Raw genomic sequence first — 22,832 nt, 5'->3', positions numbered from 1 at the left:
TGGTCAAGTACGAGTCCGGAGTGTCACTACCAATGCCATAACAAAGCCGGGCCGCGCAGGGCCGGAGTCCGCCGCGGCTAAACAATACTCATTCAAGGAGTGGAGAGAACACTAGAACTATGGTGCACTTTCCGCCGGATTCCGCCGGAATCCGCCGGAATTCCGGCGGATGATGCGGCCCGGCTGATAAGATAAGACAAGTAAGAAACGGTCTTAGTTGCCAGCTAGTTACTTCAGTGTTGTCGGCCTCCAGCCAGAAACTCTCTCCCTCCTAAGTCCAAAGGGGCTTCACCGGTTCTTCTATGCCTAACTACATAAATCAACTGGTTCCTTTATTTCTATGTTGAGTTCTGGCATAACTTCCACTCTTCTCACTCTCAACTTTGTTCAATGTGTGGGACCGCTGCAGCGCTTCACCATTACGCTGCAGCGCTTCACCATTACACTGCAGCGCTTCATACAATATATGGAGTGGTTCCACTAAACCGCTGAACCGCTTATGTCTGTCTTACCCCGGCCCACTGAAGCGGTTAACCAAAACCCTTTAAGTGGTTCTACTATTTGCACATAGGCCAATTCCGCTTAAGTGGTTCTTCAATTTTCTCAAGTTCCGCTTAAGTGTTTCCACTATTTGAATGTTGACCATTTCCACTTAAGTGGTTCCACTGTTTGCATGTCAGCCAATTCCGCTTAAGCAGTTCCTCGAGATTTTCGCTTAAATTAGTGTCTGTGATACTAGCGCCTTCAATTGGACCCTTATCACAGTGGTCGCGCTATACAATCATTACAAGCCTTGGCAGAAATTAAGGAAATGCGGACAATTTAATTGAGGGGACACGCGCCACGTGATCACTAGGGATCAGAGAAGTCAAGGTTATCAAGACGTTAATTATGCTTTAACTGGCCCCCAAGGAGCGGGTTATGTTCTTTCGTAGAACCACTTAAGCGGTTATGCGCTGCTTTTAAGCATAAATCACTAGGGTTTCAGAGTATAGTATAACCACCGAAGCGCTTCAGGCTTATGGGTGAAGCGGTTATTTATTTTACTAGAGCGATTTAGCATAAGTTGTAGTTCAGCTTGAGCAGGCTCCCCAGGTGACACGAAACAGCGGAAGCGTTGAACCATATAATCAATTGCATGAACCGTTGAAGTGTATTGGGACCAACAAGCGTGCGGAGGTAGGTTTCGGCGGATTGTTATTAGGGATAACAAACAGATAAGAAATTTAGTTACTCGTGATTGACGCCTGCTTCCGCCGGATTCCGCCGGAAGGTGCACCATAGCTCAGACCATCAGGGAGTGGACGGATTCAAATTCGCATTCTCGCATGATATTTCTGCAATACTATGGGGAGGTGCAGACAGACTCGTGCCGGAAACTCGTTAGCGGAACGCAGGGATCGGATACAAGTACTCGTACATTGGACAGATGACCCCGGGCAGCTGCTCGTGCTATCAATGAAAACCTAGTCGTTCACTGGGAGACAACGTTGGCAATGACTTCGTTGAGAAGGATGTCGTCGTGCTGCTCGTGGGAAAAAAACGTGAGCTGAGTCTGGGGACGGAAGATCAGGCAGTGAGTAGACCCTCCGAAGTGGAACATGCCGAGCTCGTCGCCCTTCGTGACCTGCTGCCCCTTCGCCACAGTGATCTCGCACGACGAGACCTCCGACATTCCGACCCCCACGAAGCACATCAGGCCGATCGCGGGGTTGTCGGCCTGGATGTAGATGAGGGCGCGCGCCGCCATAGCGGTGATGAACGCTTGCGAGAGGTCGGGGGCCGACGGGTCGAAGCCGACCTCGGGGGACTCTGCGTAGTACGTCCCGGGGACGTTGAAGACGTCCACGATGGTGCCGTTCACCGGGCTGTGCCAGCGGTGATACTTGGTCGCGGCGAGGAACGCCTGGTAGACCGTCCCGCCGACGAACTGGGGTACGTACGTGGCGTTGTAGTTGAGGATGTCTGCGAGCGAGTATGGCTGGCCCTTCATCCAGAACTGATCGCGCTCCTTGACATTGGTCGCGAGCTCGAGGAACGCGGACTCGCACGCGCTCGTGATGGTAGTGTTGTCCGTTGTGTCGACAGGCCGCACACCGTCGATGAACTTCCGGACGAAGAAGTCATCCCACGACTTGTAACCGTAGTACTCATCGCTCGGCGTGCAAACGTAGAGATCGGTGAAGTTCGGGAGGTGGGGAATCCAGCCGAGGATGACGTAACGCGAGTCGGGGGAGGTGAGGAACTGGACCCAGACATCAAACATATTCTTGAACGCCTCGTTGACCTTGTCGGTGGTGAACATGGCGTACCCGGCAGGGGTGCCCATCGGCCAATCGAGGATGGCGTTGATAGGGAAGCCAACGAGATCGTTGTCCTCCCACGCAGGCGCTGACTTGATGATGTCGTTGAAGAGCTCGAGCATCAGCATGTAGTCGCGGACCTGCCAGCATGCTCAGCTCAATACCAAAGGGAGAAGAGGACGTAAAACATACCTGCGGCTTGCCCGTGGGGTCCTCGTCGTAAGGCGGCTTGTCGGGGACCTGAGTGAACATCTCGTGGAAGCCCATGTAGATCGAAGAATTCGACTCGATAACGTTCTGGAACTGCTGGATGACAGGGTCGAAGGCCACCTTAGCACCCCTCTGATTACGGGAGTCGATCGTCGTAATGCGTTTGTCGAGCCATTTCTTCAACACGCGATGATCGAGGGGGAGCCATCCGCCGAGACGGTTGATGATGAGCATTCCCGGCGGGACATCCTTGTACCTCGGGTCGGACTGGATGCGCTGCATCCAGGCGGGAGCGGCGGTGGTAGACATCTACAGAGAGCACTCTGTTAGCACATCCAGCATAATGGAGGTGGATGTACTTGCTCTGAATTCGATAGTGTACGGCTGACGAGGGAGAGGGCGATGTAGGCGTATACGTCGCTAGTTCCTGCCTTGATCGGAGTGCCATCATTTAAAGCGTTGACCTTGAAGGTTAAAGTTGTGAAGTACAAAGTCGGTCGCTGTTGGCTGCACCTCGTACGTCTTTGCTCCTGCAAAGCACGTTCGAGGGTACTGAGCCGGCTCCCGAGGACGTCAGCCACATACCGATAAGACGCATTGACGCACCCTCGAAGTGTCATGGTTGCACTGAAGACGTGGCTCTCGTGGATCCACGCACCACTTCTTTCGTCGAACTTTGCGAATGAAAGAACGGGCTGGCTTATCGACGTGGCAGTGATCGCTTCCCGTGACGTGCCAGCAGGTGCAGTCAGGAAGTCGTATTCATCCCTTACGCAACATGTCTAAGCCTTCCATGACGGAAGCTAGGAGGGAGGCACCGAATAGCAACAGAAGGAGCAAACTCTACGAGGATTCCAGGTCAGCGTCACTCAGTAGCGCGGCAGCATGACAGACCTGACTGAACTTTGAGGCTCTGTCTGTATGGCGAGAGCACCTCGCCACCAATATTCTTGAGATTCGCCTTCCACATAGGATCCAGCCGGTCAATGTTCGATGTCGCGCACCTCCTCACTGAGGTCCTTCCGAGCATGCCGCCACCGCCGCTGTGCCACACCTCCGCGAGCGCATGCTGACAAGCCATGGTGGAGACTGTCGAAGTATGCTTTCAAGTTACGACTTCAGGATAAGAAGCGGGCGCGTTGCAGGCAGTTGTACGATCCGAGTCACGCATGATCATATGGAGGGCCGAGGGCGTCTTCTGAAGTCTACAGTCTTCTGGATCCGGACATTGCCGCTTCAGCCACAGCTTGTTCAAGTTCAAGCTTCCTTTCACGCTGCTCATCCGCCTGCCACAACCCTTTTAAGTACATATGTAAGCTTTGCTTCATTAGCCCATCTGTGTCGCAGAATCTCAGAGTGTCTTGACGCACAGTATCCAGATACACGACCGTCGCAAAACTTCGGCCGGAAAAAAACACTGGTACTCTCACTTGCAAGCAACAACTTGAAGCGACTTGAGGCCCACACAGATTACTCTAGCGGTGAATCTCTGAGGTTAATTAGGTTACATTGTGCTATAGCGCCGGTATTGCGAGCGATTATCGTCACTCTGCTTCACAGCGCCGTCGCCGAAGCCGCAGCAGGCCGGTCCAATTTTGGGCAGCATACTTACTGGCATCCACGCAATTAGCTGGTGCAGCGCGCGGTCGCGCATCTTAGGATGATTATTTGGTAAGTCTTCCAAGCATCCACGCGCATTTGACCCCCAACCACTGAGTTCTCACCGGGATTGCAGGTCGTGCATCCGTGGCACCGAACGTGTCACATGATAATATCAATGAGTCTCTGGCAGCATTGCCGAACGGTGCCACACACAATCTCCGCAGCGTTATTTTGTTGCTCGCTTCCTGCACAAGTCCAGTATGCCGCCGGTCCGCTTTCCGGAGTCGTGGCATCTGGCTCATCGCCTTGAACCATAAGTAGGCCACGGTATCATACGAGACTCCAGACCTCGACTTACAGCCTCCATGGAGATCTTCTTCGTCCTCTCCCAACTCTTTTTATCTGTCTTCAGGGCAGCTGCACCTCCTGATGTCTCGGTGTCCGAGGGTGCGCTGTTAGACATCGGGACACCCTACATTAAGTTCAAGTCAAACATCATCGCCGACACGCAAGTTCGGTATGTGCGTAACTCTGGGGTATGTGAGACGACGCCAGGCGTGAACCAATGGTCCGGTTATCTCGACATCGGCACGAACATGTCAATGGTATGCCACGACTTCCTGTCTCGCACTGCCCAATTTCTGACGAGTGTGCACAGTGGTTCTGGTTCTTTGAAGCACGTAATGAGTCTGATACCGCGCCCTTCACCCTCTGGTGAGTCTCTTTCGACATCCGCTCGTGCACTTTAATCAGACCGTCCAAGGTTGAACGGTGGACCTGGATGCTCTTCCATGATTGGACTGTTCCAAGGTATGCATTTACCAGTGCCGACGTATACTTCGAGTCGCTCAAGGTGGAATCTAGAGAACGGCCCATGTCAAGTCAACCCAGACAACCAGACGACAGTCATTAACCCGTATAGCTGGAACAGCAAAAGCAACAGTACGTCACTTCATCACAATCATTAGCGGACCTGTGCTGACTTTGTCTACCGCTTTGTACATAGTGATCTACGTCGATCAGCCCATCGGTTCCGGATTCTCCTATGGTACTGTTGACGTGAACAGCACCTTCGCATCCGCGCCTCCGGTGTGGACATTCTTCCAACTTTTATTTGAGAACGAGGAGTTCGAGAAATTCAAAAGCAGGGAGTGCGCGCCTACTTTATCCAGCGATATGTCGACGACTCGGAAAGCTCATATGTGATGTACCAGGTTCATCTTGGCCACCGAAAGCTACGGCGGCCACTATGGTCCTGAATTCGTAGCGTTCTTCGAGGAACAAAACACGAAGATCATGAATGGGACGCTGGAAGGCCAGGTAATGAACATCACCGCGCTCATGATCAACAAGTACGTTCAACTCTCGTCTCGGGCTCATAATTCTGACAATCCTTCCCAATTCGTAGTGGTTGGCACGATCCGTTGATCCAGTTCGAGAGCTACCTCGAATTTGCCACCGACGCACCTGGCTACGGCCAACTCCAAAGCGACGAAATACTTGCCGCCATCAACGAGTCATTGTACAAGGAAGGCGGGTGTCGGGACCAGCTGATTGCGTGCTATAGGGCTGAGACGGAGGAGAGCAACAAAATATGTTACGACGCCGATGACTTCTGCGTGCGACTTTCACTTATATTCCCTCTCGCTCCTGGAAAGAAACTGATTGCTCCTCCTCATGCCTCCGTTGCAGCTCATGAACGTCCAAGGACCGTCAATTGGCGACCTCGACCAGTACGACTTTCTGCAGAAAGCATCCTCTCCGAACCCATTCCCGCCGATGTACTACGTGAATTTCTTGCAGAATACCACGATCATGCAGAAGATCGGTGCTCAGGTCAGGTACTCTGATTGTTCGGATCCAGTCCTCGGTCAGTTCAACAGCACCGGAGACGACGCGCGTACGCTGCTCCCGCAGCTGGGTGCTCTAGCCGACTCCGGGCTGAAGATACTCATCTGGGCAGGGGAAACGGATATCAAGTGAGTGGTGTGGTTTCGGGTCATGGACGATGCTGAACGGTTGTGTAGTTGCAACTGGGTAGGCGTGCATGAATCGGTCCTGGCTATGGATTGGTACGGGAACCAGACCCTGACACGCACGCCGTTTACCAACATGACAATCGACGGGGAGACCGTGGCGGCCTATCAGAACGTGGACAACTTCACTTTTGCGTGAGTGAATTCTGCTTCCGTCTCTGATACAGTTCAAGCCTTACCCGGGTCCACGGTGCAATGCTAGGCGAGTGTATGGAGCCGGACACGAGGTGGTGAGTCCTGCAATCTCTTTATTTCATTGAAAGATCTGCTCATGAACATACCGTCCCAGCCCGCCTTCAAACCTGAAGCATCCTTGGAGATATTCTCGCAGATTATCCATATGGAGCCGCTTCACTCTGTACCGTAGTTCAGCCTGAGTGCAGCGCCTCGAGCTTTCTTTCATGCGTAATTTGAGGTTTCTTGGTATCCAATGTATCTGCTTGATATCAGGAGTAAATTCATGCAAATATTGGAACAAGAGGAAGGTTGGCGTCTTGCTCAAATTCTGGGTCGGCCGCACGCCGCGAGCCGCTCAGCGCCTAACTGCACATGCACTTTGCTCCCGACCACGTCCTCGATGGACGCAACACCTCATCGCGTCGACAAAGGCAAGGCCAGGGCTCACGATGAACAGCCGACAGAGCAGACGCCATTGCTACCATCGGGCTCAGGCTCTCTGAGCTCGTCGCGGGACACGTCCGTAGAGCATCCGACCGCAACTCGTCGAAGACTATACTCTCGTCTTCTGTCTGTCTTCTTGGTCTCGCTTTCGCTTTGTGTTTTGCTTTTCGTCCTCCTCGCTGTCGTCGCATATTCCTGGCGCTCAAGAGCATCCACCACACGGCCGGAGGAGATCATCCAACGTTCCCTAGTCGTCCGAGGGCCGGATAGGATCGACGTTCTCAATGCGACGAGCCAGGATGGAGTGTGGCTGCTGGTGCACGGGAGGATGGGACTGGACGCGGGGAGTATAGTGGGGGTCAAGACAGACCAGGATGACAGCGTACTGCGGGACTGGTACAAGTCTATCGGCCGCTGGGGCATCCGGCAGCTCGACCGCGTCACCGTCACTCTTTCTCCTATCCACATTTCTCCCAGAGCACACCCAGATGTCCCTCTTGCCACCATCTCAACACCGTCGCTCGAGGTTCCGCTCACCGCGGACCCACCCCCGAGGGACTTGAGCTGGTTGACCCCTGTCAAGATCCCCGTGCGTATACAGCCCACGAAGGATGTAGATGCTATCCTCCATTTTGTGCGGGAGAGCTGGAAGAACGGGTTTGTGAGCGTGCAGGGATTCGTTGCTGAGGCTGTGGTCCGCGGCGGTGGTCTGGAGGAGGCAAGCTGGAGGCGTCGAATTGTCGTGTCTCACGCGGACGTCCGTCCGGTAATCAACATGAAGAGTACGTCTCTTATCGCTTAACAGAGACTTTTACTGAGTACTATTGCGTAGTACCGTCGCTGCCGGGACTGCCACCTCCTGGCGCAGGCAATCCGCTTCCTGACTTCTCGGACATCGTTACCCTCAAATCTTTCCAGATCACATCCAGTAGAGACACCATCGTACTGGAGGCCAATGCGTCAGTTGTCAACCCAGTTCCTCTCGACGTGGAGTTCGTTGCTCCACCTCTACCGTTCGTAGTTTCCCTGCCGACGCCCGGTCTGGCTGCGCCAAGCGTCCCTGTGGCCTCCGTGCATTCGCATCCCTTCCACCTCACTCACCCCAACATCTCTCTCACAGTTAGCGGCTCTGTCGTTCCTTTGCCCGGCAACTCGTCGAGTGCGCTCTCCGCCTTCGTTAGCGAGTACATCTCCGGACGCGACGCGGACATCAAAATCTCGACACCTCTCGTTCCCGAACTCACTATCAACACCACCTTCCCCGCACCGCACCCCAAGCCCGAAATCTTGCGGAATGTCTCCATCACGAACATGAAGATTATGCCCCTCGGGACAGGGATGGTTGCGAGCGGCATCGTACACGCCTTGGTCGTGCTCCCGCAAGGCATCAACGTAGGGGTGAACGCAAGCCGTGTCTTCCCAGACGTCTTAGTATTTGATGGACCTGTGCCGAGCCCCGCGGACGAGGCGGTATCGTTCTTAGACCCACCGCCCACACAGCCGCTTCCGGATCCGCTACCTCCACGCGCGTTCGCGCACATTGTTCCGGAAGACTGGTTACCCGCGGAATGCCATCCTGTCGACGGTCCACCCGGGAGCGGCTCAACGGTCGCAGTGTCTGCCGAGATCGTGGACGTGCCTCTGGAGGTCCTGCCTGGTCGCGAGCGCGAGTTCAGTGACTTTGTGTCAAAGGTACGGTCTGCCTTCTCCCTCGGCGTCCCTTGTAGTGATAGTATGTTACCCCTAGGTCATATTCGGCTCGCAAGGAGCGCTCGCAGGCGTGCAGGGCGTCGCGGCGGTTGCGGTCCGTGTCGAGGGTTTGCCATTCGCGAATGGACGAGACGGTGAGATGGAGCTTTCGGGCCTGCCGTTCCAGGGTGCAGTCCGGATAGGCAAGAAGGGGAAGGGTGCCTGAGAGTACATCTTCACAGTTGACCCTGCTAGAGATGCGTGTGTGTACACTGTCCTACGGATTGGTACGGACTTGTTGCTGTATTATTGTATTATACGCGTAGCTGCTGCTGTAGAGATACATACTTCATGTTGTTCCTCACCCTTTGCGGCTATCTGCATTGGTCAGGTACGTGAATTCGCACGTGCCCATCTTGCGGCGTTGCTGATCTGGCTTGTGGTACAGTAAGATTTTCAGTGTAGGATTGCATCCTTCCCATCCCCACGTTCATGTTCCTAGCGCGATGGCGCTGGTATCAGTCCCAGATAGCCCGCGGCTCACTCTTGACCTCTGCACTCGTCGCTTCACGCATGTCCCCGACCACTAGCCAGATACTGGACATCGCGCGGAAGGCCATCGACATCTTCGCCAAGCATGGATTAAAGTGCTGTCTCACCGGGGGAGCTGCGAGTCTTCTCTACGGGGTGAGCCGTACGCCCAGCGTAAGTCTCTTTTTGCGTGTTCCACTCGGAAGACCAAAAGGCGATATATGATAACGTAGGACGTCGACCTGGTCGTGCTCACGACAGCGTACGGTCAAGAGACCCTCAAGGAGATGCTCGTCAGAGCCGATCCCCAATTCTATCTCGTCCCCTCAAAGACCTACCTCGCGACCTACAAGGTCCTTTGGTATAGGCTCACCGCAGGCTCCTACGCGTACACGAAGACGCACATCCGCGCGATGTACGACTGCAAGGTGGACATCCTCGTTCCCGAAGGCGACATGAACATCCCGAACGTCCCTCAGGAGCACATCGTCATGCTCTCTGGGCTGCCGGTCATGCCACTGATCCTGCAGCTCTTGCTGAAGCTCCAGGCGTGGGCGGACCATCGCGTCGCGACGCGGTCGGACCTCCAGGCGAAGCAGTACGTCGACATCCGCGACATCGACGCGCTGCTTGCGATTGCGGTGCGCGTGGGTGCACGTGCGAAAGACGCGAGTTGGCTACCGCAGCAGCACTTCTCGAAAGCGCGGGAGCGCTTGTCGAGGTACACTTTTGTCGCTTCGCGTGCGACCGCGAGTCAGTGGAAGGAGCTCGGCTTCTCGTGGTCGTAATGTGATGGTATGTTCGGTTGACGGATCGATGAGTACCAAAGTGATTGGGCTGATCTCAGTGTATCAGTCTCAGGACTTGTTTGCTGCTGTACCGATCGTGCTCTCATTCGCACGGTCGATTCAACGCATGCTCTATCCGCAGGAAGGAGGGGTGGGGTTAGGGAGAGGCGGATGGGTGAATAGAGCTCTGTGAGTCTGACCTCGTTCATCAGAGACAAAGAATCGATGCAGGCATAGCACTTTGGCAGCTACATCCCGGCAACCTTTCCATGGATAAGGTATACCCACCTTGAACGGATCTAGCTGTAATATAGTAAAGGATTCTGACTGCAGTCAATGTTTGCAGTAATGATGACTAAACGATTGGATAAGAAGGGTAACAACTTAGAAAGATTCACATGTTTACTGACATCAAGGACATGCACCGCCACCGGAAATCGGAAGAGTTGGTTTCCGTCCTTTCACCTTGCCTTTAATCCACCACGACCATGCTGCCCTTCACCAGACTCTCCACCAGACTTGGGCCGTTACATCGCCGTTTTTCTTGCTCGGCCATCTGGCGGGATGCGCAGCGAGCATTGTCTTACAATGGTCACAACTATCCGTATGTTTGGCTACGTGATTCGTGCCAATGTCCTTCCTGTCTGCAGCCATCTACGCGGCAGAAACTTCTCAGAACCTCGGATATATCGACTTCCGTCGTGCCAAAGGATGACGGTGTACGATTTACCCAGGATGGCGTGACTGTCGCTTGGGCATCTGGGCATCAATCCCATTACACCTACGAGTTCCTGGATCGCTATGCGTCTGCGGAATCCCTCAATGCCTTCCACAAGGATGTATCGCGAGAAGAGTGGTCTCTTGATACCCTTAAGAAGTCGAAGGATCTGTTCTTGCCCTACGAGTCGCTTGCGACGCCGTCGGGACTGCTCACGGCGATCACCCAGCTCACGCGATATGGCCTGCTCTTCGTGACTTCCGTCCCTAACCACAAGACATCGAACGAAGAGTGCGAGCTGCGCCAGCTTGGCGAGTGCTTCGGAGAGCTCCGACGTACTTTCTATGGAGAGACGTGGGACGTCAAGAACATCCGCAACAGTCGCAACATCGCCTACACGAACGTGGACCTTGGCCTACACATGGATCTCCTGTTCGTGTACCTATTACTCAGGCTTGAAGGCGGCTGACCTCCAGGATGTGATAGATACTTCCAACACCCTCCGCGGTACCAGATTCTACACTGTCTCCGGAACCGTGTCGAAGGCGGTACATCGATCTTTGTCGATGCGGCCCACGTCGCGTCCAAGTTGCGGGAAGAGGATCCTGAGGCGTTCCAGACGCTTGCATCTACTCCCGTTGGGTTCCACTACATCAACGATGGGCACCATCTCCACTACTCGCACCCGACAATCCAGCTCTCGCGCTTCCCATCCCCATCCGGGCAGCATGAGGTTGAATTCATCAACTACTCCCCGCCGTTCCAGGCACCGCTTCCAGTCGACACCCCTGACTCGTTCTATTCCGCTCTGACCAAGTTCGCCAAGATGCTAGAGGAACCTGCCGCGCAGTTCCAATATCTGCTGCGGGAGGGCGATGCTGTGCTGTTCGACAACAGGCGCGTCTTGCATTCGAGGACCGCGTTCACAGAGCGGGAGGCGGAGAGCAATGAGGAGGAAACGAATCGATGGCTGAAGGGGTGTTACCTCGAAGCGGACGCAGTGCTGGATCGGGGCAGGGTACTCAGGACGCAGCTTGAGAAGGCGTAATCTACTCCAGGTCGTCTGCGGCAGGCTGGTTGCAGGTTTGTGAATTCCTTGCGTGTGTATACATGATACATCAAGAAGAACTGGCCACTGACATGGTCTACAGAAGTACCGGATTATCCAAAAAGTCTTTCCCAACATCATTAATTGTGTGTATCGTGAGTAGTCGTGATCCCGCTATTCCTCCGCGTATGTGCGCCCGAGTATGGAAGGTATTGTATACTACGCCGGATGGCAGTCGAGTCGAGAAGTTGTAGAACCTTCGGTTATCTCCGTGCGGTTTTTCCGCCTCCATACCTGTTCACATGCGTGTGTCCGTAGCTGATACATCCAGCAGCTCCGCATACATAGTATGAATCCCGACCACGAGGGTCGTGGCTGCGTGAGGCGCGAGCTGCCCACGGCGCGTCCCAAGGTGTGCTTGCCATCCCGCCGGCTCACCAGGAGTCACTTGTCCTATCTCTTCCAGGAGAGTCCGTACTTGAATCGTGGGTATGCACGCTGCCACGCTGCCACGCTCCTAGGAACCATCAGTGTCCGCCCAGTATGGTGGGCCTCCCGTGAGTGCGCAATGTCGCTCAGTGGGTAATGCGCCGCCTTGGACGCATACCTTGCGGGCCTAGGATGTCTCTAGCTCAACGTTCAGTGCATCGGGCATAGTTGGCGGGTACTTCTCAATCCTCCGTTTCGTCTCACAAGCACGACTCGGAGAGATATAAGAGCAGACACTTGGGTCTCATAGTTGACAGGACGCCTGATCCTTCGTCACTCGCCACCTCCCTCCGACGATGTCTTCTCTCCGACTTTCCGTGTTCCTCGCTGTCGTGGTGATCGCACTGACTCTGCCAGGAGAGGCTGTCGTGATCCGCAACTCGTCGCCTGTCACGTTGCCCTTCGCCCGGAGGCTAAACTTCACGGGTGCAGCGAACCTTGTGAAGCACGACCAGGCTCGCGCCAAGGCGCTCAAGACCCGAGCAACGACCAGTCCCGGCACCTTCCCCAAAGCTCCGATTGTCAACGACCCGGTGACGAACGGAGTTGTGGACTACGTTGCCAATGTGAGCTCTCATCAGTCTTCTTCTTCATCTGCTGCTCACGATCTCTTGCCCAGGTCGGCGTCGGTGACCCTCCGACGACGTGTACGTCCATTGTGCACAAATTCACCTTTAGCGATGATCTTATGCTTTGGCAGACTCGCTGCTCATTGATACTGGAAGCTCGAACACTTGGGTTGGCGCAGGTCAGCCTTACGTCCGCACTACCACCTCCGTGGACACTGGAGATCTAGTGGTGCGTCTGTACAACGATGGTCTCTGATCTTCACTCGTGACCATTATGTCTGTAGGAAGTGGTGTATGGCTCCGGCTTCGTCATTGGTGAGACCTCAGTACCTGTACACATGAGGCAGCAGCCTTGAGACGCCATATGCAGGTCAACAATTCCTCGACCAGGTAACTCTGGCACCGGGACTCGTAATCCAGAACCAGTCTATCGGTGCCGCTCTAGAGGATGCAGGCTTCGACGGAGTTGATGGCATTGTCGGGTATGCCACTTGAACGTGTCCTCTGGTATGCGCTCTGATCTTCTTTCTCTAGCATCGGACCCGTGGACCTGACCTGCGGTAAGTAGTGCTTTGTTCATCGCGGTTGACTCAACCGCTGATCTCGGGTCGATGACATCAATGCGCAGGTACTCTCTTTCCCGATGAGACTGAATGTATCCCGACCGTCACGGACAACGCGTTTGCGCAAGGTCTCATCGACGCACACGAGATTGGTATCTCGTTCGAGCCTACCGATGGCATTGATGTCACAAATGGCGAGCTAACTTTTGGCGGGGTCGACGAGAGCAAGTTCACCGGACCTTTGACCTTCGTGTACGTCGATGTAGACGTAACGTTTCACATTCCTAACAGAGGGATAAATCTTGAAATAGGCCAATCACCACCACTGCTCCTGCGAGCGAGTTCGTCGGCATCGATCAAACTGTCACTTACGGTGCGGCCGACACCCCAATTCTCCCTCTGAGCGCTGGTATCACCGACACTGGAACTACTCTCCTACTTCTCGCAACTGGTTCGTCTGACGCTCTCCCATGTAGCATTTCTCATTCTCACCCATGATACCAGATGCATTCAACACGTATCAAAATATCACCGGCGCCGTATTCGATAACGACACCGGCCTCCTCAGGCTCACTCCCGACCAGTTTGCGAACCTCAAGAGCCTGTTCTTCCATATCGGTGACGTCAGTGTCCAGTTGGCCTGATGCCTTTCATTTTCTCGAGCTCACCGAGGATTCTCCCAGACCACCTTCGAGTTCACACCCAATGCTCAGATCTTCCCGCGCGCGGTAGGCATTCCACACACTTTTGCCGTCCATGCCGGAGGCTGACACCGAGCGACCGTGCTAGCTCAACACCGCGATTGGCGGCTCGCCCGACTTCGTGTACCTCATCACCAACGACCTCGGCTCGAACAGTGGAGAGGGCTTCGACTTCGTTGACGGCATGGTGTTCCTGGAAAGGTTCTACTATGTCTTCGACATTGCGAACAGCCAAGTTGGCTTTGCGACCACCCCCTTCACCAACTCGACTGTCAACTAACGGTAGCGCTGATCTGATCTGACCGCTGGGAATCTGGCAGTAGACAAGATGCTGTATCTGGGAATGGCTATATTATAAACGCTCATCTCGTTCTAATGTGTGAGTGCCCATGGCGTATCTGTACCCGCTGTCGCGTCATACGGCCGACGTGTCTTGCCGTTCCTTGAGCTATGACGCCGTTTCTGTTTCAACCGGAACAGCCAAGCCGTGAGTGCATCCTCATCGCATCCGGGACCTTGCGGGACTGATAGTAGGGTTTCTTAGAAGGGCTCGGCACTTCACACGAAAAGAAAATGTCGTGATGTCATACCTTCAGGACGGTCTTCCGAGCTCTACCGTCTGCACCCGTATTTCTTCTGAATATCGCGTGCTGGGAGATATTCACCCGAAATGTCCCCCGACCATTGCCTGATGGTCCGCCGGGCTTCGACGCCATCCAAGTTTACCAGACATGAGAATATCCGGCGTATAGGTTCAGGGGTTTACCAGACTCCCGAACTGTCCTCCAGTAGGACGTTACGCATCAGTGAGTAAGCCGGACGTGCTGCATGGCTGCGCAATACCGCCGATAGTCTTATCTGCGGCATGCAGGTCAGGATGTGTCTCGGGCGTATTTTTCACTCACTCGAGCAGCATCTTCATAGACTCAGCTCCCCACCAGATCCCACGGACAAGCTCCGCGAACCGCTATATGAGCCCCCTTCGAGGCATTGCGCCGCACTAGGTTCACCCTCGGGCGTAATCTCCGTGTCCTCGAACTCTTCCCTCAGTCGAGCCCCGCCTCGCCTAGCCATTCATCCCTGCGCCTGCGCCTGCACGTTCATTCGACATTTCGCACATTGCAGGCACGATGCTCGCTAGTCTCCGCCTGGTATCTGCTCTTGTCCTCGCCGTCGTCTTGTCCACGTCGTCGGACGCGCTCCATATCCGTCGGGATGCTGCGCCCATCACCCTGCCGTTCGCGCGGCGGGTGAACGCTACAGGCGCCGCGAAGCTGCTGAAGATCGACCAGGCGCGTGCGAAAACACTAAAGTCACGCTCGATGGGTGCCTCGGCATTCAAGCAGAGCGCCGTCTTCAATGTCCCCGCATCCAACCAGGCTGTCGAGTACACTACCACTGTGCGTATTCAGAGGATGTTGGAACTAGCTGGGCAAATACTAATCGGTGTTTGGGTTGTTGCTTATAGGTCAGCGTCGGCAACCCGCCGCAAACATGTATGAGACGTTTGTCTCATCTTCGTGTTTTCCCATGTTAAACACTATTGCAGTCAACCTCCTCATCGACACCGGAAGTTCAAACACCTGGGTTGGCGCGCAAACTCTGACCAACCCGTTCTTGGGATCAGGCACTACTCAGCCAACAGGGGAGCTAGTTGTACGTCTTTTCCGTCGGTTTCGCATGGCAGAGATGATTAATGAATTCATCCACAGGAAGTGACATATGGCTCGGGATTCGTCATCGGTGCGACCTTCCGTCTTTCATCTGCCTGGGGGTCAAACTTAGGGCATATATATCCAGGCCAAGAATTCGTGGACGGCATCACGCTCGGCGGGCTGACCATTCAGAACCAGTCGTTCGGCTCTGCGTTACTTTCCGAAGGCTTCGACGACGTCGATGGTATCCTTGGGTGCGTCCTTTGTGTCCTTATCACGATATGGGTCCATCATTGATGGTTTTCATGCTCTAGCATCGGACCTTCCGACCTCACTTGCGGTGCGTCTAGCGCGTGTTGAACCTGTTACCATGTCATGCAACTGAAACCGTCTGCTAGGGACTCTCGTTCCCGACGTTACGGGATGTATCCCCACGGTCACCGACAACGCCTTCAGCCAAGGTCTCATCGACGCACACGAGATCGGTATCTCCTTCGAGCCGACCACCTCCGTCGGCAACCAGAACGGCGAGCTCACGTTCGGCGGCATCGACCCCACCAAGTTCAACGGCCCACTTAATTTCGTGTCAGTACCTCCGCGCACACTTTCTATCACGTTAATTTATAGCGTCATTCACATTTATGCTCGCAGCCCAATCACCTCTACGTCGCCTGCGAACGAGTTTGTCGGGATCGACCAGTCTATCACCTACGGCTCTGGGGACGGCACTACGGTGCTGTCTGCGACCTCTGGGATCACAGACACTGGAACTACCCTTACTCTGCTCGCTACTGGTAAGTCACGAGACGTGTAGACTATGGCTACATGTGGTGACCTCCTTGTTGCGTGGCGTGCACAGATGCCTTCAACACGTACCAGAACCTAACCGGGGCTGTCTCCGACGCGAACACAGGTCTCTTGCGCCTGACACCAGACCAGTTTGCGAACCTGCAGAGTCTGTTCTTTAAGATCGGCGACGTGAGTCGAGTCCTTCATAGCCTTAATACTCCTACTTAATCACCCAAAATTGCCTCCCGCGCAGAATACGCTCGAGTTCACGCCAAATGCCCAGATCTGGCCCCGTGCAGTACGTCCTGGAGCTTGTTCCTCTCCTTTCACCGAAGGCTGATGTAGATAATATCATAGCTCAACACCCTTATTGGCGGAACGTCCGACTTCGTCTACCTGATCGTCAACGACCTCGGCAGCCTCAGTGGGGAGGGCCTGGACTTCATTGATGGCATGACGTTCCTGGAGCGGTTCTACTACGTCTTCGACATCGCGAACAGCCGTGTTGGCTTCGCGACCACACCATTTACCGATGCTACCGCAAACTGACAGTACTGTATGGTACACCCTGTCTCAGACATTGTCTCCATAACACTGTTCTGCTTGGGATTCCTGGCCAGACTGAGGGTATATATCACTGCAACAAGTGATGATGCGATATCGATGTCCGTGTGGACAACATGTAATTCATGAATAGCAGTCCTAAACTTGCAAGCTCAACACTGCCATTGGGGGCGACGAGGACTCGAATTACTCGATCTACCTCGAGGACCGAAGGGTCGGAGAGCGGCGAGGGTCTCGACTTCATGAAGTCTTCATCGACCGCTTTGCCTTCCTCTGCTAGTCGCAGGCATCAAGGTCGGATTTTCCACCACAACTAGTGCAATAGTCCATCTGAACACTGGGGCATCCAACTCCCCTTGTTAGCTCTTCGGCCCTCCGACGACGAAGTACTAGTGACTGAGTGAAGCTGAGCGAAGAAAAATGAGATATATTCTGGGAGTACATGCATTAAGGGGGAATCGAACCTCCGGCGGGTCGATGGCAACGACCCAGGTTACCACTACCCCATTAATGCCTGAGAATGTTTTAGCATATTATGTATACTAGCAGAATAACATATTAAGGTACCAGACCAGTATCTAATCCTTCCGCCCTTCCACTAAGTCCATGTTCTCCTGCTGTGTTTCTTGTACGTCCTCTGGCTCCTTGCGCTCGCCCTCCTCCCGAGCCTCTCTCTGTGCCTCACTTTTCTTCCACCTCCGCTCGTCGTAATCCTCTGCGATTTTGCTGATCTCTCTGCGTATGCTCTTTGCCTCGCTTACGAGATCCATCCATCTGTCGATGTCAAGCCCCCGCGATTCATATAACGACTCGCGGCGCGCCGAGACGGAGTGGTGCAGGAGGGACGAGTAGGATACCTCGCGTCCGCGGTATAAGAACCTGGATTGCATGCGTGAGCCTCGACCCATGTTGTGAATGATCTACATATGTACGCACCAGAGGTAGCCGAGGATGACCATGGACAGCCCAGAGAGATACGTGATCGGCTCCATGACGTCCCACCCGAAGTCCCAGAACGTCAACCGTGCAACCGTCCCCCAGTACACGACGAGGATGCCGAAGCCCCCAACGGCCATCCTGCGCGCGCCGCGAAGCGCCTCGTGGTCGCACTCACGTTTCAAGGTTTCCATGCGATTTAGATCCTCCTCGACAATCGCGAGCCGCCGCCGCAGGAAGCGCGTGCGGTCTTCGAACGAAGGCACCTCCACGGGGATCGTCATATGCGACTCGTCCTCGCCGGTGTCCGTGATGCAGATAGTGAATTCGCGTGAGCGCGCGGCGTCCCGGATGAAGTCCTGCACGTCGGTCGAGTCGGACCATTGAATGGTGTACCCGCGCGGGGTGATACTGCGGAAGGATATTGAGGGCGTCGACGGAGCGAGAGAGGCGAGGATAAGTCTGCTGACGTGCGAGAGCGGCTGTGAAGGATGTAGGAGAAAGACAGTCGGGGGTGGGGTCTTCGCGGGCTCCTTCCCATGCCTCTCTGCGTGGCCCAAGGGTAGGATGAGCTTGAAGAGATGGGAAGCGGTAGGAGATAGTTTCCCTACAAGTAGGGCGTAGTCAGTTCATTTCAAACAAAGCTCTGCGTCCTGAGCGAAGGCATGTTGCTCATATTGTTATGCATACGCACCCTTGCCCTCCGTAATGCTGTCGAAATCCTCGCTCGTCACCTCTGCCCCGTCTCCTGGGTCCTTGTCCGCTGCTCCCTTCTTCCACGTTTCATTCTTGGATGCTTCGGCAAGAAACCGCGAGTGTTTGACATTGGTGTTCTCAACCTCCTGAGGTGTCGTCGTGAATGGCCTAAGTCCCGGTCTAAGTGCGATAGCGGTATATCGACATGGAGGATGTATGCGCCTCGCCAACCATGACCGCGTGAGGGCAGGACGGCTACAGAGGTTAACGAGGGAGACGTTGAGTGACATCGCCAAGCGAATGAGGAGGAAGGTGGAAGAGCATGTCGTGTGAGTGCTTTGGGTGGATGTACGTAGCCTTCACAGTTGGAGGAGCGGCATTAATTAATGACGTAGTACTGGCGCTTAGACTGCCATATTCGAATTATTGCAGTTCTAACTCCATAAGTAAACGCTGCTTAATCTTTTCATAGCATTAATGGGGTAGTGGTAACCTGGGTCGTTGCCATCGACCCGCCGGGGGTTCGATTCCCCCTTAATGCATGCACCCTTCGATTGCGAAGGTCTTTTTTCGGATTTGCGTCTTCCCTCTGGTTCAACTAGTTTCGCACCCGTGGCTTTGCCACGTACATGACTCGCCTTCGGCTCATCGCTTCGCTTCGCCGCTGGCTCAGCAGAAAGCACCTGTGTGCCAGTCAATATTCCGTGGATTCGCTCAGTGCATGTACAGGTACTTGACACATTTCATAGGGGTGACGGCAGAGCCCGTTGCCGATAAGTCCCATAATTTCAAGGGCCCAGCCGCTGTGTGTGAGCCTTTCGCTCTATATTGCTCTTATTTGCATCGCTGTTCCGAGCCTTCATCTCAGGTATGCTTTATTGCCCATAGAGGGTGGTGAATGTAGTGGGACTTGCAGACTCAGCGTTGAAGGGCGATAAGAACCCGTTAATGATGTATATTGCAATTGATTACTTATCGATTACCTCAGTGTAAGTGTAGGTAATTAAAGTATGAACTCCAGGATTACTTGATAGTAGCCTGTGAAACTTGATTGTTGCGAGCTTCTGGTACTCGTTTTGTTTCTCATCTTGCAGCTGTGCTAACTGGCAGCTTCGACAGCGGGACGCCGAGCGGAACTCGGCATAAGACAGTCGAACTGGGAGGCCTCGCAGGCTCGGCCCAGCACCCAGGGCGCCTCGCAAGCTCGGCACAGACGCCCAACCACCTCGCAAGCTCGGCGGCAACAGCGCACATGGCAGCCACGTGGGACCCCCCCCGCTGCGCCATTAGTTATAGATACCCGCCATGCCGCCCTCTTAGTACTAGGTCGCCTACTCAATACTTCCACACAAAGCATAACTATAGTCCAGCGTGTGATGTTTACACCAGAATTGCTGCATAGCTGCTGTGGGTGTAACGATATGCATTGTGCCAATGTCTACTGCCGCATGCCAACAGCAAATAGCAATAACTTAGTTGGTCGTAGCATCTGTGAACTCTGTGGTCGCAAATCCGACCTTGCTGCCTGCGACGTCGTAGACGTAGTAGAACCTCTCGAGGAAAGCAAAGCCGTCGATGAAGTCGAGGCCCTCGCCGCTGTCCGAGCCGAGGTCGGCGGTGATGAGGTAGATGGAGTCCGCGTCGCCGCCGATAGCAGTGTTGAGCTGGCAAGGATGGAGCACCGGAATCAGTGGGCTAATCCCGTCGTGGGTATATCGAAAGGAAACGTACTGCACGGGGCCAGATCTGGGCGTTGGCTGTGAACTCGTAGGTGTTCTAGAGGGTTGTTGAGGTCAACCGCACGGTCTAGCACGATCGAGTCTGCGCGGACACTCACATCGCCGATGTGGAAGAATAGGCTCTCGAGGTTGTCGAACTGGTCTTGAGTGATCTTGAGGAGGCCCGTGTTCGAGTCGGAGACGGCCCCGGTCGCGGCCTGGTACGCAGCGAGGGCATCTGTGGCCCCCCCAAGTCAGTCAGACTGGGATGGACTGCAGGCTGAAACGGTACTCACCGCTGGCGATGAGAACGAGCGTGGTGCCGGTGTCAGTGATACCAGCAGTAGAAGAAAGGATCGTGGTGCCAGCAGAGCCATACGTAATGGACTGGTCAATGCCGACGTAGGAAGACGCAGGCGAAGTGGAAGTAATGGGACTACACGAACACATATCAGTCGCGCTGTCGTAAGAGCAAGCATCATAGGTACGTACACGTAGGCGATGTCGCCGGTGAACTTGCTGCTATCAACACCACCAAAGGTGAGGACGCCGTTAGTGACCTCGAGCTCGGTCGTGGGCTGGAACGAGACACCGATGAGGTTGGCGTCGATGGAACCCTGAGCGAACGCGTTGTCGAGGACCGTCGGGATGGCTTCGCCACCTGAGGTAGTGCCCTGGGTAAGGTCGACCGGACCGATGCTACAGCAGGAGCCTCAGTCAGTTGACTTGGACCCACGCAAGGAGAGGACTCAAGGGACGCACCCAAGAATGCCATCGACGCCGTCGAAGCCGAACGCGATCTCCCCGACGCCAACGCCCTGGTTCTCAATCACGAGGTCGCCAATCGTGACGGTATCGGTGAACTCCTCGCCTGCGTACAGCTCCCGTGATCAGCGAATCGACCGGTTCCGATACACGAAGTTCAAGAAGACATACCGAACACAAGGCCCGAGCCGTAGATCACCTCCTACGGAACCCAACGCAAACCCTCAATCAGCGACACATACGTCACCGATAAGATAGCTTAGAACCGGACTCACGAATTCCTCGCCAGTGTCCACGCTGCTGCTCGTCTCGACGTACGCAGTTCCCGCCCCGACCCACGTGTTCGAGCTGCCCGTATCAACGATGAGGTTGTAGGACGTCGGGGGCGTGCCGACCCCAACGCTGACGGTGTAGTCCACCGCCTGGTTCGTCACGTCGACATCAAAGAGGGCCGCCTGCTTGAAGCTCGAGCTCTTCGCCTTGCCCTGAGACCGCGCCTTGAGAGCCTTGGCGCGGGCCTGGTCCTGCTTCAGGACGCTGGGCACACCTGTCAGGTTGAACCGGCGCGCGATGGGGAGCGTGATGGGCGAGTCGCGGATGACAATCGGCTTCGCAGCGACCGTGACCGCGGCAGCGGTGAAGGCGAGGAGGGCAGAGAGGCGAGCAAGCATGGCGGCAACTGGTCAGGGGACTCGGAGAAGAGAATGCTCAGCTGAGCCTGGGGGAACACGGTCAATGTTGCCCCTCCCTTATATACGTTTCTTGGGTACGGGGGTGGGCGCACGCGCAGGGACGGGAAGGTGCCACATTGCAACCGCCGATATGTTTGCGGAGAAGTTGAGAATCGGGTTCCATGATGGAAATCTCGTAAAGTAGCAGTGTATGGGCGAGAATAACAGAGTGCCGCACAGAGCCGCGGGCACGCAGATAGCGAGACGAGATGCCGCAGCTCCCGGCGGTAGAGACGTGATCGAGTCTCCGGGCTGCGATAGTCGAGGATCAGCGCGGGAATCAGCACGCCAGTACGCACCATTTCGCAGCAATGAGCTGTGAGCTATGGCAGTCCACGGTGCCATCGTGATCCCGCCAAGCCAAGAAGTCTGAGTATGATATGCCATGTCTTCTCCGATGGCGAAAACGAGAGGCAACAGCTCGGATTCCATATGCACGGGTGGGCCAATTGTGCCGTCGGCAGTCAGAGCATTGGGTACGCAGTCTGAGTAAGTATTGGAGTTTCGCGATCGGAAAGGTTTGTGAGCCTCGAGACGGGCAGATCGAGCTTCGGCTGATCAACCGCGCGTGTCGCTGGGGGCCGCTGGCCAGGAAGAACCTCATGACGTGTTCTGCCGTGCTGATTGCCACGGATGTCAAGTTGCAATTCGTAAAAGACCAGAAAACAGAGAACCGCACCAAGTCAACCACTCCCGCGCTCAGCGAACACCGGACAATCCTCTTAGCGCCCGGTAGTAACGACGTAGATCTCGATAAGTAGTTTTGCCTCGATCGAGTATTCCCGCCGCTCCGCCAAGCCAAGCCCCACCGAACCTTGAAGTTGATCGAGTCCACCTAAGTCATTGTAAAGCCTCATACGTCCACCATCCTGCGTAGGAGCCCGCGCAGACCCTGGAGAAGTTGACAGGCACACAATGAGTATATCCTGTAGAAGATGTTGATCAGAAGTAACTGGGCGCAGAGATAAGGAGAGAAGGACCTGCATTGGTCGCGTGAATGGACCGCCGCAGGGTGCAGTCTCTGCAGTGAACATGCCATAGATGGTCGTGTGCGCAGAACAAGCAACATGCCCGACGTCGTACGCCGAGTGCAGACGCAACGCCGCGTAA

At 54.9% G+C, this 22,832-nt stretch overlaps 9 protein-coding genes and 2 non-coding genes across 11 annotated transcripts; 7 read left to right on the top strand and 4 right to left on the bottom strand.

Moving 5' to 3' along the window:
- Positions 1–1,474: 1,474 nt before the first annotated feature.
- On the bottom strand, positions 1,475–2,822 carry L226DRAFT_461608 (uncharacterized protein; the record flags this gene model as incomplete). Its single annotated transcript, XM_067675666.1, has 2 exons — positions 1,475–2,443; positions 2,496–2,822. The coding sequence occupies 2 exons, from the start codon at positions 2,820–2,822 to the stop codon at positions 1,475–1,477; spliced, it is 1,296 nt and encodes a 431-aa protein (XP_067536405.1).
- Positions 2,823–4,480: 1,658 nt separating this feature from the next.
- On the top strand, positions 4,481–6,558 carry L226DRAFT_612134 (alpha/beta-hydrolase; the record flags this gene model as incomplete). Its single annotated transcript, XM_067686354.1, has 11 exons — positions 4,481–4,720; positions 4,774–4,829; positions 4,879–4,925; positions 4,980–5,057; positions 5,122–5,266; positions 5,330–5,467; positions 5,524–5,734; positions 5,808–6,094; positions 6,143–6,286; positions 6,354–6,381; positions 6,441–6,558. The coding sequence occupies 11 exons, from the start codon at positions 4,481–4,483 to the stop codon at positions 6,516–6,518; spliced, it is 1,452 nt and encodes a 483-aa protein (XP_067536404.1). The 3' UTR covers positions 6,519–6,558.
- Positions 6,559–6,728: 170 nt separating this feature from the next.
- L226DRAFT_570073 (uncharacterized protein) lies at positions 6,729–8,687 on the top strand (the record flags this gene model as incomplete). Its single annotated transcript, XM_067684397.1, has 3 exons — positions 6,729–7,554; positions 7,605–8,464; positions 8,520–8,687. 3 exons carry the CDS (start codon positions 6,729–6,731, stop codon positions 8,685–8,687), a joined length of 1,854 nt encoding a protein of 617 aa, XP_067536403.1.
- A 347-nt stretch (positions 8,688–9,034) lies between these two features.
- Positions 9,035–9,780, top strand: L226DRAFT_545097 (uncharacterized protein; the record flags this gene model as incomplete). The annotated part of the gene is made up of 2 exons (XM_067682319.1): positions 9,035–9,166; positions 9,226–9,780. 2 exons carry the CDS (start codon positions 9,035–9,037, stop codon positions 9,778–9,780), a joined length of 687 nt encoding a protein of 228 aa, XP_067536402.1.
- Positions 9,781–10,268: 488 nt separating this feature from the next.
- Positions 10,269–11,546, top strand: L226DRAFT_461658 (Clavaminate synthase-like protein; the record flags this gene model as incomplete). The annotated part of the gene is made up of 2 exons (XM_067675671.1): positions 10,269–10,930; positions 10,985–11,546. The coding sequence occupies 2 exons, from the start codon at positions 10,269–10,271 to the stop codon at positions 11,544–11,546; spliced, it is 1,224 nt and encodes a 407-aa protein (XP_067536401.1).
- Positions 11,547–12,313: 767 nt separating this feature from the next.
- On the top strand, positions 12,314–14,210 carry L226DRAFT_559734 (acid protease). Its single transcript, XM_067683318.1, has 11 exons — positions 12,314–12,601; positions 12,655–12,682; positions 12,736–12,833; positions 12,889–12,919; positions 12,975–13,086; positions 13,139–13,164; positions 13,233–13,419; positions 13,479–13,618; positions 13,672–13,790; positions 13,851–13,895; positions 13,957–14,210. The coding sequence occupies exons 1-11, from the start codon at positions 12,332–12,334 to the stop codon at positions 14,146–14,148; spliced, it is 1,248 nt and encodes a 415-aa protein (XP_067536400.1). The 5' UTR covers positions 12,314–12,331; the 3' UTR covers positions 14,149–14,210.
- A 784-nt stretch (positions 14,211–14,994) lies between these two features.
- Positions 14,995–16,920, top strand: L226DRAFT_484797 (acid protease). The gene is made up of 11 exons (XM_067677074.1): positions 14,995–15,268; positions 15,337–15,364; positions 15,418–15,524; positions 15,581–15,611; positions 15,669–15,777; positions 15,838–15,863; positions 15,922–16,108; positions 16,175–16,317; positions 16,383–16,501; positions 16,566–16,610; positions 16,670–16,920. Exons 1-11 carry the CDS (start codon positions 14,999–15,001, stop codon positions 16,859–16,861), a joined length of 1,257 nt encoding a protein of 418 aa, XP_067536399.1. The 5' UTR covers positions 14,995–14,998; the 3' UTR covers positions 16,862–16,920.
- A 399-nt stretch (positions 16,921–17,319) lies between these two features.
- L226DRAFT_t87 lies at positions 17,320–17,390 on the bottom strand. Its single transcript has one exon. It is a non-coding gene; the product is annotated as a tRNA-Gly (tRNA).
- An 85-nt stretch (positions 17,391–17,475) lies between these two features.
- On the bottom strand, positions 17,476–18,855 carry L226DRAFT_484795 (uncharacterized protein; the record flags this gene model as incomplete). Its single annotated transcript, XM_067677073.1, has 3 exons — positions 18,507–18,855; positions 17,813–18,419; positions 17,476–17,755 (listed from the first exon to the last, which is right to left on the bottom strand). Coding segments are annotated over exons 1-3 (1,179 nt in total), but the record flags the coding sequence as incomplete, so codon positions are not given.
- A 124-nt stretch (positions 18,856–18,979) lies between these two features.
- Positions 18,980–19,050, top strand: L226DRAFT_t108. Its single transcript has one exon. It is a non-coding gene; the product is annotated as a tRNA-Gly (tRNA).
- A 930-nt stretch (positions 19,051–19,980) lies between these two features.
- L226DRAFT_570068 (acid protease) lies at positions 19,981–21,662 on the bottom strand (the record flags this gene model as incomplete). The annotated part of the gene is made up of 8 exons (XM_067684396.1): positions 19,981–20,172; positions 20,240–20,284; positions 20,346–20,464; positions 20,523–20,662; positions 20,719–20,925; positions 20,989–21,097; positions 21,163–21,193; positions 21,267–21,662. The coding sequence occupies 8 exons, from the start codon at positions 21,660–21,662 to the stop codon at positions 19,981–19,983; spliced, it is 1,239 nt and encodes a 412-aa protein (XP_067536397.1).
- Between the last annotated feature and the right edge of the window lie 1,170 nt (positions 21,663–22,832).

The sequence above is a fragment of the Lentinus tigrinus genome, assembly GCF_003813185.1.
Source record: "Lentinus tigrinus ALCF2SS1-7 unplaced genomic scaffold L226scaffold_9, whole genome shotgun sequence".
Classification (NCBI taxonomy): Eukaryota; Fungi; Basidiomycota; class Agaricomycetes; order Polyporales; family Polyporaceae; genus Lentinus; species Lentinus tigrinus.
Note: the sequence above shows the minus strand (reverse complement) of the source record. Positions and strands in the feature narration are given on the sequence as shown.